At 42.2% G+C, this 14,755-nt stretch overlaps 1 protein-coding gene across 1 annotated transcript in view; it reads left to right on the plus strand.

The window, feature by feature from the left end:
- Window positions 1-76: 76 nt before the first annotated feature.
- LOC124273926 (glycerol-3-phosphate dehydrogenase, mitochondrial-like) overlaps window positions 77-14,755 on the plus strand; it is a 39,210-nt gene continuing 24,531 nt past the window's right edge. Inside the window, exons 1-7 of the mRNA XM_046709269.1 lie at window positions 77-98; window positions 155-169; window positions 540-664; window positions 1,128-1,225; window positions 3,148-3,311; window positions 10,379-10,540; window positions 11,111-11,255. Of these exons, the coding sequence (XP_046565225.1) occupies window positions 77-98; window positions 155-169; window positions 540-664; window positions 1,128-1,225; window positions 3,148-3,311; window positions 10,379-10,540; window positions 11,111-11,255 (731 nt within the window). The remainder of the gene's footprint in view (window positions 99-154; window positions 170-539; window positions 665-1,127; window positions 1,226-3,147; window positions 3,312-10,378; window positions 10,541-11,110; window positions 11,256-14,755) is intronic.

Here is a 14,755-nt window from a genome sequence, read left to right on the forward strand (position 1 = left end):
GGGGGTGAGGACATCCAGTCGAGGTAGGCACTGGACGCTGTGAGTCGACTGGCCAGTCGAGGTACAGAGGAGTTCGATGTCCTGGACGCTGTCAGTCTGTCAGTGGAGGGGTGTGAGTCACAGGATGCTGTCAGTCGAGGTAGGCACTGCTGAGTCGCTGTCAGTCGAGGTAGGCACTGGACGCTGTGAGTCGAGGTAGGCACTGGACGCTGTCAGTCGAGGTAGGCACTGGATGCTGTGAGTCGAGGTAGGCACTGGATGCTGTGAGTCGAGGTAGGCACTGGACGTTGTCAGTCGAGGTAGGCACTGGATGCTGTCTGTTTAAAGTGATACTCTTGAGATGTATGCACCTTTTCAGTGATGAGTTATGTTGTTATTTTGTTGATTCTGTCGCTGGACTGTTTGGGATGTCTGTTTGGGGATGAGAAACTATATACTGTGTTGGCCATGAACACTTTATGGTTGGGATGTCTGTTTGGGGATGAGGGACTGTGTTTTGTATTACTACCTACTCTGTCACAGTTAGGATGTCTGTTCAGGTTTGAAGACATCTTTGGTTGAGAAGTTTGACTACTCAGCTGGAACCAGCAGTAGAAGCACGAAGCTGATCCACGGCGGTGTTCGGTACCTACAGAAGGCAGTCTTCAACCTTGACTATGAACAGGTACTCAAGCTTCACCACTGGGATTTTATTGCTGTTAATATCATAAATAACAGCTTGTTTACATGTATTTGACTTATCATAAGTTTAACCATTCTTTTGAATGGATATTTAGCTGTAGGATAGCCTAGTGGTAAAGGTATCAGCTCTTCACATCAAAAACCCAAGTTGATTCCATTGATAGCTACAATGCATGAGACCATTACTTATGTTAGACATCTTGATATTGAGTGAGTGAGTGAGTGAGTTTAGTTTTACGCTGCTTTTCCAATGTTCCAGTAATATCACGGCGGGGGCACCAGAATTAGGCTTCACACATTGCACCCATGTGGTCAACTGAACCTGGGTCTTAGGTGTGGCAAGCAAACACCTTAACCACTAGGCTACCATACTGCCCCTACCGGAATGATATTATAGTTGTTAATGTTTAAAAGAAATTTTACGTTCATGATTATTTTATCTCCAGTATCGGATGGTGAAGGAAGCCCTTTCAGAAAGAGCTAACCTGATTGACATCGCCCCACATCTTGCCTACCCGTTCCCCATAATGCTGCCTGTATACAAGTAAGTGACATCGCCCCACATCTTGCCTGCCTGTTCCCCATAATGCTGCCTGTATACAAGTAAGTGACATCAGCCCCCACATCTTGCCTGTTCCCCATAATGCTGCCTGTATACAAGTAAGTGACATCGCCCCACATCTTGCCTACCCATTCCCCATAATGCTGCCTGTATACAAGTAAGTGACATCGCACCACATCTTGCCTACCCATTCCCCATAATGCTGCCTGTATACAAGTAAGTGACATCGCCCCACATCTTGCCTGCCTGTTCCCCATAATGCTGCCTGTATACAAGTAAGTGACATCGCCCCACATCTTGCCTACCCATTCCCCATAATGCTGCCTGTATACAAGTAAGTGACATCGCCCCACATCTTGCCTACCCGTTCCCCATAATGCTGCCTATATACAAGTAAGTGACATCGCCCCACATCTTGCCTACCCGTTCCCCATAATGCTGCCTATATACAAGTAAGTGACATCGCCCCACATCTTGCCTACCCGTTCCCCATAATGCTGCCTATATACAAGTAAGTGACATCGCCCCCACATCTTGCCTACCCATTCCCCATAATAAGTGCTGCCTGTATACAAGTAAGTGACATAAGTGACATCGCCCACATCTTGCCTACCCATTCCCCATAATGCTGCCTGTATACAAGTAAGTGACATCGCCCCACATCTTGCCTGCCCGTTCCCCATAATGCTGCCTGTATACAAGTAAGTGACATCGCCCCACATCTTGCCTGCCTGTTCCCCATAATGCTGCCTGTATACAAGTAAGTGACATCGCCCCACATCTTGCCTACCCATTCCCCATAATGCTGCCTGTATACAAGTAAGTGACATCGCCCCACATCTTGTTTTATCTGTTCCCGATCATTTTGCCTGTATACAAGTAAGTGACATCGCCCCACATCTTGCCTACCCGTTCCCCATAATGCTGCCTGTATATAAGTAAGTGACATCGCACCACATCTTGCCTACCCATTCCCCATAATGCTGCCTGTATACAAGTAAGTGACATGGCCCCACATCTTGTTTTATCTGTTCCCGATCATTTTGCCTGTATACAAGTAAGTGACATCGCCCCACATCTTGTTTTATCTGTTCCCGATCATTTTGCCTGTATACAAGTAAGTGACATCGCCCCACATCTTGTTTTATCTGTTCCCGATCATTTTGCCTGTATACAAGTAAGTGACATCGCCCTACATCTTGCCTACCCGTTCCCCATAATGCTGCCTGTATACAAGTAAGTGACATCGCCCCACATCTTGCCTACCCGTTCCCCATAATGCTGCCTGTATACAAGTAAGTGACATCGCCCCACATCTTGCCTACCCATTCCCCATAATGCTGCCTGTATACAAGTAAGTGACATCGCACCACATCTTGCCTACCCATTCCCCATAATGCTGCCTGTATACATGTAAGTGACATCGCCCCCACATCTTGCCTACCCGTTCCCCATAATGCTGCCTGTATACAAGTAAGTGACATCGCCCCCACATCTTGCCTACCCGTTCCCCATAATGCTGCCTGTATACATGTAAGTGACATCGCCCCACATCTTGCCTACCCGTTCCCCATAATGCTGCCTGTATACAAGTAAGTGACATCGCCCCACATCTTGCCTACCCGTTCCCCATAATGCTGCCTGTATACAAGTAAATGACATCGCCCCACATCTTGCCTACCCGTTCAACCCACATCTTGTTTGATCTGTTCCCGATCATGTTGCATGTAGTCAAGTCACCTACATGGCCACCGAGTCTCACTTGTTTTATCCACATGATAGGCACAGTAACAAGTGCTATTGATTTGGTGTGATATTTAGGGATTTGAACCACTGACCATATGTGCTGTATCCACAGGGCCATGGTCAGTGCCGCATGGATTGATGCTGTGTGTGTTTGACAGGTGGTGGCAGGTGCCGTACTACTGGGCGGGGATAAAGATGTACGACCTGGTGGCGGGGAAACAGCTCCTCAAGCCCAGCTACTATCTGTCCAAGAATAAGGCCCTCGAGTTGTTCCCCATGCTCAAGAAGGACAGGCTTGTTGGTGCCCTGGTCTACTATGATGGTTAGTGTGCTAGAAACAACTTTTGTACGCTTGTCTTGGATTTAGGGCTGGTTCCCAAAACCTCAGGCTGGTCGTGCTGATCAACATTAGTGGCAGGTGGCCACAATGAGTAATGGCTGGTTCCCAGGACCTGGCAGGTGGCCACAATGTGTAATGGCTGGTTCCCAGGACCTCAGACATAAATTTATGGGTAAAAACTCATTCGTGTTATAGATACCAGATATACTATTACCTAAAGTTAACATATTTTTTCTTATCCTGACTCATGTTTATTTGCTTGTCTTCTTCTTCTGGCGAACCTAGTGGAACACTTGTATCTCCCAATTGAAGTTCCCTTCAATAAAAAATCACTCATTAGTACTGACCACGAGTTACCTCCCTTCCACAAGTGCGGGAACGAGGGCGCCACCTGAACCCATGTGCCTCACTCTCTCCTTCTTCGCCCAGTGAGCAAGACGTGAGAGCACCTGTGTCTCCCTGCACACTATATCCTTTATTTATATTTAGTTTGTTACCTCTTATATTCATCTATAGAGGTGTAACTAGTATCATTGTTCAACATGCATTGATAATTATTCGTGTTTCTGCTGCTTGATTCACGGTTCGCCGTGTTTGCTCAGCAGTTTGCATTAATAAAAATCTGCACTGTTTGTAAATTACGTTACTCTGCTACCGATCCACATTTAAAATGCCTTAGTTGCATTACTCCATGTTCTATTGTTTCTCGTTGGAAATTATGTATTAATTTACCAATTTCTGCCTTTGATAAATATTTATGTTCCGTTTTGAGACGGAAGGCAGATAAATCTCGGAAACAATCTTCAGTCATGGCTAATAGATCGGAGTCAGATATATCCTGAGTTACCTTCGGGGGATAAGCGTGGGACGCAGTCCGCTATATCTAGAAGCGACCTGCTTCCCAGGACGTTCCTTCATCACAGTCTAAAACTAGAAGAACTTCCACGTCGTCTCAACGTATGCTCCGAGCCCCCAGGTCTACAGCCTCGTCAAAGGGAAATCCACGAAGCTACTAAAAAACTTTGCTTCTGATATTCAGAATTATGTTTATATGATGATGACATTTCGTTTATCATTCCAGATGTATGTCATAAGAAGTGACCAGTACGGCTACCGTCACTTCAACGCAGATCAACATGCAATCAGAGATGCCTACGCTGACGCCGGAGATTATAACTGAGGGTCCCGTCACTATCACAGAGAGGAGACCCTCAACGCCAGCGCAGACCATCCCAGACGACCTTGTCAACCAAATCATGAGGCTGATGGAAGACCGTTACGGCTTACAGAGGCCTCAGAGCCACGGGCCCCAGAGCCCACCCCATACTAAGTCATACAGGGCCCCAGAGCCCGCCTTGACTTCGCGTAGGGCCCCTGAGCCCATAGACGCACCTCCGCGAAGGGCAACCCTGCCCGGAGTGAGCTCTTTGCATAAGGTATCCCAGGCCGCCTCCGAGGAGGAGCTAGAGCCTGACCCTTTGCAAGAGGCTTCGCGGAGAAGGAGCGCTTCGCCTAGCACGCACCTTGTCATGTACGAAGGGCGTTCGCAAAGCAAGCACTCATATGTCGGATCGGACACTGACTCCAGACATTCGCGCAAGACGCGAAGGCTAAGTGGTTCTACAACGCCTAGAAGGCGTTCGCGTAGCCCTCGACGTTCGAGAAGTCCAGAGCGTCTGTGAAGCCATCACCGTTCTCGAAGCCCACAGTTTCCGCGAAGGATGTCTTCTTCAAGGTCTACATACACTAGCCAATCGTCAGTCCGTTCTCCTCAGTCCTCACATAGATCTTCTTACAGATCGAGGCTCCGACATACGACCATACGTCAGAGGAAGACGATGGTATCATTTAAGATCGAAGGAGCGCTTCGCCGAGCCCACACCCTGTAGAACACAGAGGTCGTTCGTGAAGCAAGCTCATATATTGATCGGACTCTGACTCGATACTTCGCGCGAAGGTCGCGAAGGCTAAGTGGCTCCAAGTCTACTTCACCCAGAAGATCTAGAAGCGTTGCCGAGATCTTAGCGAAATCCCCGGCGTTCGCCGAGGAAGTCTCCTCCAAGGTCTCCATATACTAGCCACTCGTCATATATAGCCACTCGTCAGTCCGTTCAAGACATCACATGAGTTGTTTATCAACTGTAAGCCATATGCCGTCTACAAGCCTACGCGTAGACAATTGCACAGGCTATTTACAACACACAACGTCGCTGTATTAATTTATCAACGGATGAAGAGCCTAATTAGGGATCTTCAAGCCGACTACCTACTACGACGACACGATTATCTACATGCGTGACCATTACGCAGATCTGCAGACAATTCAAAACGAAATTGAACAGCAGTCTTGTTACAGCGAGTAAAACTCATAATCGTCAACGATTTCCTCAGAAGTAATATGTACAACAAGTTCAGCTTTAACAGTCTACAAGCTGACAACTTGCAAGGTTATTGAACCTTATATAAGGAAGTCGGAATTATCTTCAAGACTGAAGTTACTTTCACGACAGCCTGGAAAATAACTTACCCAGCATTAATATTACAAAGCGAGGTATTTTGGCGGAGGTTTCAGCGTGTTTACCATCAACCCTCGAAACATCGCGTGGTCACTTTCGGGTAACTTCGGAAGTTACGGTGAAGACCGACGATTGTTCTAATATCAACGACGGCACTATATTATACAAGGTTCCTTTCCTGATACACGGTGGCGTCACAGCGGGTACTCTACAGAATCAAAATGCCTTGTTCTGATTGGACCGAGACGGACAACGCCATACGCAGAGGTCGATCATAGTTCACAGTTCAACACTTAGGTTGCAAGTGACAACAATATATCAGTTAACGAGCAAGCCTCCTTACAGTCCAGCTAATCTAAACCTTCATGATTGGGCTGCCTTCTTGAGGTTAGAGACCTCCCCTGTCAAGTAAGGACGAGGACACGGCAGTCAGACGATTTTTTTTTTACATAAAGTTCAACGATGGCAGTCACCCCTGGTTATGCATCTACATCGTCAAGCACTTCGCAGCGAATTCACCTCGACGACGGGATACAAATGGATTCAAATCCATAGCGTCTCAGACTACAGTTGAATTCATCATCAAGCTACTAACACAACTAGATGGTTAGTAAACCTACTTAAGTTGGACCTAGAACCTTCGCAAGATCTGCTATTTCTAGGTTTTTGATTTGTAACGGCGCAGAATCGTATAATTGTACCGGAGGACCATGGATCAAGATCCAACAGTCATTTCCACAAGCCTTACTATCTCCGCTACCACTACGACAGTGACAGAGTCTGTTGAGGTTACGCACTTCAGCTCAGCTCAAGACATGACAGACAGAGGCAGACTACAATTACATCCGTTACAAGTCATCAGCAATTCGCATCTAGACGAATCTCTACCGTTCAATTCATCGGTTCAGGTCAAACCTCATCTACTATGATGCACCAAGAGATCGAATGTTTGAATAGGCGTCTCGTTAATAGAGCTGGAATCGATAACACTTCTCTACGTAGATGTGTCACTATAAGGGCTATGAGCAATCCAGAGAGCAATTACACATAAATCTGCTAGAGATGCAAGCAGTAATAAACGCCTTAATACACTGGAACAACTTACTACAGTATACCCAGTGGATGATTCACACAGTCAATTCGACAGTGGCGTTTTATGTGAACAAACTAAGCTCAACCAGGTCCCCGTCGATTTAATCAACAATCTCAACATACATGTCAGAGCATATCACATTCCAGGAGCAAAGAATGTGATAGCAGACGCTCTCTCTCGGTCACACATACCATCGACGACAGAATGAATGCTCCATACAGAGATATTCACTCAAATTATCAAGGAAATAGGAACTACACTAATAGACCTATTTACCATTCGATTCAACAAACAACTGACAACATTCGTTAGGCCAGTTCCAGACCCACTAGCATTGGCAACAGACGCACTAAGCATATCGTGGGAAGGTCTCAACGCGTACGCTTTTCCGCCACCAGCGTTAATCTCACAAGTTTACTCTAAATCAGTCTAAAGCAGAGCCTCCATCTGATTTTGGTCACGGCCTACTGACCAGCGAGGAAGTGGTTTCCAACTCTTATTCAAGAAATCGGACAACCAATACTACATCTTACAGAGTGCTTGAATCTGTTAATACATCCGCACACCAAACAAGCGCACGGAAAGCCAGATATATTCCAACTTCACGTATGGATTGTATCAAGGCGTGTCTGAATAACAAGTTATTCAGCCAGAGCGGCAAAGCAGTCTAACTTGCCCTGCGTAACTCAACTGGCAACTTATACGATGACAAATGGCACAGTTTTGTCAATTATGCTGCAAAGGAAGGATTTACAGCTAGATATGCTACTCATCCTCAAGTGGCGGACTTCTTATGTTATCTACGTCAGACTAAGATTTTATAAGGCTCAGCTTGTCCACCTATCTTGCAGCAATAGCTCTATCATAACTGAGAGCGAGCGTCAAGTTAACCTAACCCAGTTACTTTCGCCTGCTACGAGCTTTCCGATTGGAGGATTAAAACGGAAGTTCACGCTCCAACTTGGGATCTGAATATAGTGCTCCAACACCTCACAAGTGAGGTTTATGAACACGCTTTGATGATATACTTGAACCCCATGATACGATGAATCTATCACGATGGCCAGTAACAGCACTGAAATATATCTCCACCGAGCCAAACAGGAGGGAAAAATGCAAGAGATTTATTTCCTCTATCAAGCTACGCAGACGAAAGTCTCACGTACTACTATATCTCCTTTTGGATCAGAACTGTCATACTACGTGCCTACAAGACTGTAGGACTCTACCCTCCATGAGCTTCTAATCCTCATAATATTAGAGCGCTAACATCTACAATTGCTCTACACAAATGCTTTTGGAATAATGGAGGGTTATTTCTGGAGATCCGATATGGTGTTTGCCAACCACTATCTGAGAGATATCACCACCGAGGACGTCTCAGGTATCCACCTATTCGGTCCCATGGTCCTCGCACAACAGTTGACAGTTCCTTGGAGAAGATAAGTCCATCTTACAGAATTTTACTTATCTTATAACAGTACTAAATAGCTACATGCTATATATATTTTGCTTAAGTTCAATTTATTATCTTAAGCTCAGTACTATGGTTATTATATCATACAATATGTAAGCTAACAACTCTCACGGAGTTTGTTATTATATATTTAGCTTAAGTTAATCATATCTTAAGCTCAGTACTATGGTTACATTATAAATATATTAGCTAACAAACTCTACGGAGTTTTTTGCTATTATATATGTAGCTTAAGTTTATTCATATCTTAAGCTCATTACTATGTTTATATCATATAAGTATATTAGCTAACAAACTCTAAAGAGTTTTTTGCTATCATATACTTAGCTTCAGTTTCATCATATCTTAAGCATTATGGTTACATTATAACATGTATTAGCTAACAAACTCTACGGAGTTTTTGCTATTATATATGTAGCTTAAGTTTATTCATATCTTAAAGCTCAGTACTGTGTTTATATCATATAAGTATATTAGCTAACAAACTCTAAAGAGTTTATTTTTGCTATCATATACTTAGCTTCAGTTTCATCATATCTTAAGCATTATGGTTACATTATAACATGTATTAGCTAACAAACTCTACGGAGTTTTTTGCTATTATATATGTAGCTTAAGTTTATTCATATCTTAAAGCTCAGTACTGTGTTTATATCATATAAGTATATTAGCTAACAAACTCTAAAGAGTTTTTACTATCATATACTTAGCTTAAGTTTCATCATATTTTAAGCATTATGGTTACATTATAAAATGTAATAGCTAACAAACTCTAAGGAGTTGTTTTGGCTATTTAGGTTGCTTAAGTTAATTATATCTTAAGCACAGTTCTATAATCATACTATATATATGCCTACAACTCTTAAGAGTTCTACTATTATATATATGTTCTGGTTAAGTTTCACTCCTTAAGCTCAGTCATATGTTCATTTCATAACATGTATTAGTTAACAAACTCTCAGTAGTTGGTTACTATTATACAGCAACAAAAGTATCATTATACCTTAAGCACAATTCTGTTATAACTTACATATATGCATATTGTAAGCTTACTACTTTGGTTCTTATAAAAGTATTCATTATAAACTATCAACAGTTTATACTATCACATTAATAGCTTTAGCTTAATTAATGTTCTATATACTTTTATTATATTCAGTAAATTGTAATAACCCTTATATGGCAACTGATAAGTTAACAGCAGGAATTCAGTTCAGTGCCTTCATGAAGTTCCCTTAGGGTTATTACAATTATCTCAGTTCAAATCACTAATTAGTAAAATCCAAAGTATATATAATCCCACCTCCTATTCCGTAGGATTCTACCAACAAATAAACATGAGTCAGGATAAGAAAAATATGAAATTTTTAAAGTAAAATTAATATTTTTATACTTATCCTGACTCATGAGGTAACCCTCCCTCCGTCCTCCCCACTTAACACTTTGGATTTCCCTGGAAATTCAGGTGTTGAGCTCAGTATATGAGGAGAGAGTGAGGCACATGGGTTCAGGTGGCGCCCTCGTTCCCGCGCTTGTGGAAGGGAGGTAACTCGTGGTCAGTACTAATGAGTGATTTTTTATTGAAGGGAACTTCAATTGGGAGATACAAGTGTTCCACTAGGTTCGCCAGAAGAAGAAGACAAGCAAATAAACATGAGTCAGGATAAGTATAAAAATATTAATTTTACTTTAAAAATTTCATATTTAATCACTGAAGAGGTTTTGGAGAAAAAACCCTGACAATATCCTAGTCCATCTGATTTCCTTCACTTTGTTACCCAGAGTCCCCAAGAGTTGTCAGTATTATACTATATGATGCAGGGAATATATCAATAATAATAAAAATAAAGTTAATGTTTATGTAACGCCTCTTCCAACAAATTGCTCAGAGGCACTCAGACAAAGGCACTGTGACAAAGCTTGAACTGGTCGAGTTTGTTTATGTTCACCTCCCTCTCCACAGGTCAGCATGACGATGCCAGGATGAACATATCATTAGCAATGACGTCAATCAGGATGGGTGGTGCACTCACAAACCACACAGAGGTTGTACATCTACTCAAGACTAAGGACGGGGAGGGGAAAGAGACAGTGTGCGGAGCTCATGTTAGAGACTTAATAACTGGTAAGTGTCTCCTAGATGGGTAGTGTTTAAAGTTTGTAGGAAGCCAGATCATCCACGGTTCTGCTTGTTGCTTTAACTGCTTGAATATCTTGATCCAATGGTTGGCTACATAAATTACAAAAAACTGACCTATCAGCATCCTGTCTGGTCGTAGCCTTACAAAAAGGGATGATGTCTCCACTGTGGGTGTCACTCATGTTTTGGTGTATTGAAGCGTATCCCTTCATGAATTCAGTTCATTATTGATGATGACCAGAATCAACTAGGTTTTCATGAATTGAGAATGGAATGTTATTTATGAAAGAGAGATAGGCAAACCTATAACCAAGCCAGGCAGGATGATGGTCAACACTCCTGTATGTTTAACTTGACATGTTAATTGAATTAACACTTACAACATGGTCAAAACATGTCAAACAATTTGTTTTCTTATTGTTTCACTGAATATTCTGAAATTCTCGGTGGATTTGTTGGTACCCTAGTCACCTGATGCAATAACACACTTACACTTGTTCCCCAGGGACATGTGGAAATGATTATTTTACCTGCCACTGTTTGTATTTGTTTCAGGAAAAGAGTTTGATATTAAAGCTAAGTGTGTGATAAATGCCACCGGGCCGTACACGGACAGTCTTCGTAAAATGTCCAACCCTGAGGTGCGGAAAATCTGCCAACCCAGCTCAGGTGTACATATAGTGCTACCAGACTACTACAGGTGATTAGCTTGATATACATGGCTACTACAGGTGATTAGTTTGATATGCATGGCAGCTACAGGTGATTAGCTTGATATGCATGGCTGCTACAGGTGATTAGCTTGATATGCATGGCTACTACAGGTGATTAGCTTGATATGCATGGCTACTACAGGTGATTAGTTTGATATGCATGGCTGCTACAGGTGATTACTACTGGTGATTAGTTTGATATATGCATGGGTACTACTGGTGATTAGTTTGATATGCATGGCTGCTACAGGTGATTAGTTTGATATGCATGGGTACTACTGGTGATTAGTTTGATATGCATGGCTGCTACAGGTGATTAGTTTGATATGCATGGGTACTACTGGTGATTAGCTTGATATGCATGGCTACTACAGGTGATTAGTTTGATATGCATGGCAGCTACAGGTGATTAGTTTGATATGCATGGGTACTACATGTGATTAGTTTGATATGCATGGCTGCTACAGGTTATTAGCTTGATATACATGGCTGCTACAGGTAATTAGCTTGATATACATGGCTGCTACAGGTGATTAGCTTGATATACATGGCTGCTACATGTGATTAGCTTGATATACATGGCTACTACAGGTGATTAGCTTGATATACAAGGCTACTACAGGTGATTAGCTTGATATACATGGCTGCTACAGGTGATTAGCTTGATATACATGGCTGCTACAGGTGATTAGCTTGATATACAAGGCTACTACATGGTGATTAGTTTGATATATAAGGCTACTACAGGTGATATTTGATATACATGGCTGCTACAGGTGATTAGCTTGATATACATGGCTGCTACAGGTGATTAGCTTGATATACATGGCTGCTACAGGTCATTAGCTTGATATACAAGGCTACTACAGGTGATTAGCTTGATATACATGGCTACTACAGGTGATTAGCTTGATATACATGGCTGCTACAGGTGATTAGCTTGATATACTTGGCTACTACAGGTGATTAGTTTGATATACATGGCTGCTACAGGATATAAGCTTGATATACAAGGCTACTACAGGTGATTAGCTTGATATACATGGCTACTACAGGTGATTAGCTTGATATACATGGCTACTACAGGTGATTAGCTTGATATACATGGCTACTACTGGTGATTAGTTTGATATACATGGCTAGTACAGGTGATTAGCTTGATATACATGGCTGCTACAGGTGATTAGCTTGATATACATGGCTGCTACAGGTGATTAGCTTGATATACATGGCTACTACAGGTGATTAGCTTGATATACAAGGCTACTACGGGTGAGGTGATTAGCTTGATATACATGGCTGCTACAGGTGATTAGCTTGATATACATGGCTGCTACAGGTGATTAGCTTGATATACAAGGCTACTACTGGTGATTAGTTTGATATATAAGGCTACTACAGGTGATATTTGATATACATGGCTGCTACAGGTGATTAGCTTGATATACATGGCTGCTACAGGTGATTAGCTTGATATACATGGCTACTACAGGTGATTAGCTTGATATACATGGCTGCTACAGGTGATTAGCTTGACATACAAGGCTACTACGGGTGATTAGCTTGATATACATGGCTGCTACAGGTGATTAGCTTGATATACAAGGCTAAGACAGGATATAAGCTTGATATATAAGGCTACTACAGGTGATATTTGATGTACATGGCTACTACAGGTGATCAGCTTGATATACATGGCTGCTACAGGTGATTAGCTTGATATACATGGCTGCTACAGGTGATTAGCTTGATATACTTGGCTGCTACAGGTGATTAGCTTGATATACAAGGCTACTACAGGTGATTAGCTTGATATACATGGCTACTACAGGTGATGAGCTTGATATACATGGCTGCTACAGGTGATTAGCTTGATATACTTGGCTACTACAGGTGATTAGTTTGATATACAAGGCTACTACAGGTGATTAGCTTGATATACATGGCTACTACAGGTGATTAGCTTGATATACATGGCTACTACAGGTGATTAGTTTGATATACATGGCTACTACAGGTGATTAGCTTGATATACATGGCTGCTACAGGTGATTAGCTTGATATACATGGCTGCTACAGGTAATTAGCTTGATATACATGGCTGCTACAGGTGATTAGCTTGATATACATGGCTGCTACATGTGATTAGCTTGATATACATGGCTACTACAGGTGATTAGCTTGATATACAAGGCTACTACAGGTGATTAGCTTGATATACATGGCTGCTACAGGTGATTAGCTTGATATACATGGCTGCTACAGGTGATTAGCTTGATATACAAGGCTACTACTGGTGATTAGTTTGATATAAGGCTACTACAGGTGATATTTGATATACATGGCTGCTACAGGTGATTAGCTTGACATACATGGCTACTACAGGTGATTAGCTTGATATACATGGCTGCTACAGGTGATTAGCTTGATATACATGGCTGCTACAGGTGATTAGCTTGATATACATGGCTGCTACAGGTGATTAGCTTGACATACAAGGCTACTACGGGTGATTAGCTTGATATACATGGCTGCTACAGGTGATTAGCTTGATATACATGGCTGCTACAGGTGATTAGCTTGATATACATGGCTGCTACAGGTGATTAGCTTGACATACAAGGCTACTACGGGTGATTAGCTTGATATACATGGCTGCTACAGGTGATTAGCTTGATATACAAGGCTAAGACAGGATATAAGCTTGATATATAAGGCTACTACAGGTGATATTTGATATACTTGGCTACTACAGGTGATTAGTTTGATATACATGGCTGCTACAGGATATAAGCTTGATATACAAGGCTACTACAGGTGATTAGCTTGATATACATGGCTACTACAGGTGATTAGTTTGATATGCATGGCTGCTACAGGTGATTAGCTTGATATGCATGGGTACTACTGGTGATTAGTTTGATATGCATGGCTGCTACAGGTGATTAGCTTGATATACATGGCTGCTACAGGTAATTAGCTTGATATACATGGCTACTACAGGTGATTAGCTTGATATACATGGCTACTACAGGTGATTAGCTTGATATACAAGGCTAAGACAGGATATAAGCTTGATATATAAGGCTACTACAGGTGATATTTGATATACTTGGCTACTACAGGTGATTAGTTTGATATACATGGCTGCTACAGGATATAAGCTTGATATACAAGGCTACTACAGGTGATTAGCTTGATATACATGGCTACTACAGGTGATTAGTTTGATATGCATGGCTGCTACAGGTGATTAGCTTGATATGCATGGGTACTACTGGTGATTAGTTTGTTATGCATGGCTGCTACAGGTGATTAGCTTGATATACATGGCTGCTACAGGTAATTAGCTTGATATACATGGCTGCTACAGGTGATTAGCTTGATATACATGGCTGCTACATGTGATTAGCTTGATATACATGGCTACTACAGGTGATTAGCTTGATATACATGGCTACTACAGGTGATTAGCTTGATATACATG

This window comes from Haliotis rubra, unplaced genomic scaffold (assembly GCF_003918875.1).
Source record: "Haliotis rubra isolate DU_JTF1 unplaced genomic scaffold, ASM391887v1 Scf186, whole genome shotgun sequence".
Taxonomy (NCBI): Eukaryota; Metazoa; Mollusca; class Gastropoda; order Lepetellida; family Haliotidae; genus Haliotis; species Haliotis rubra.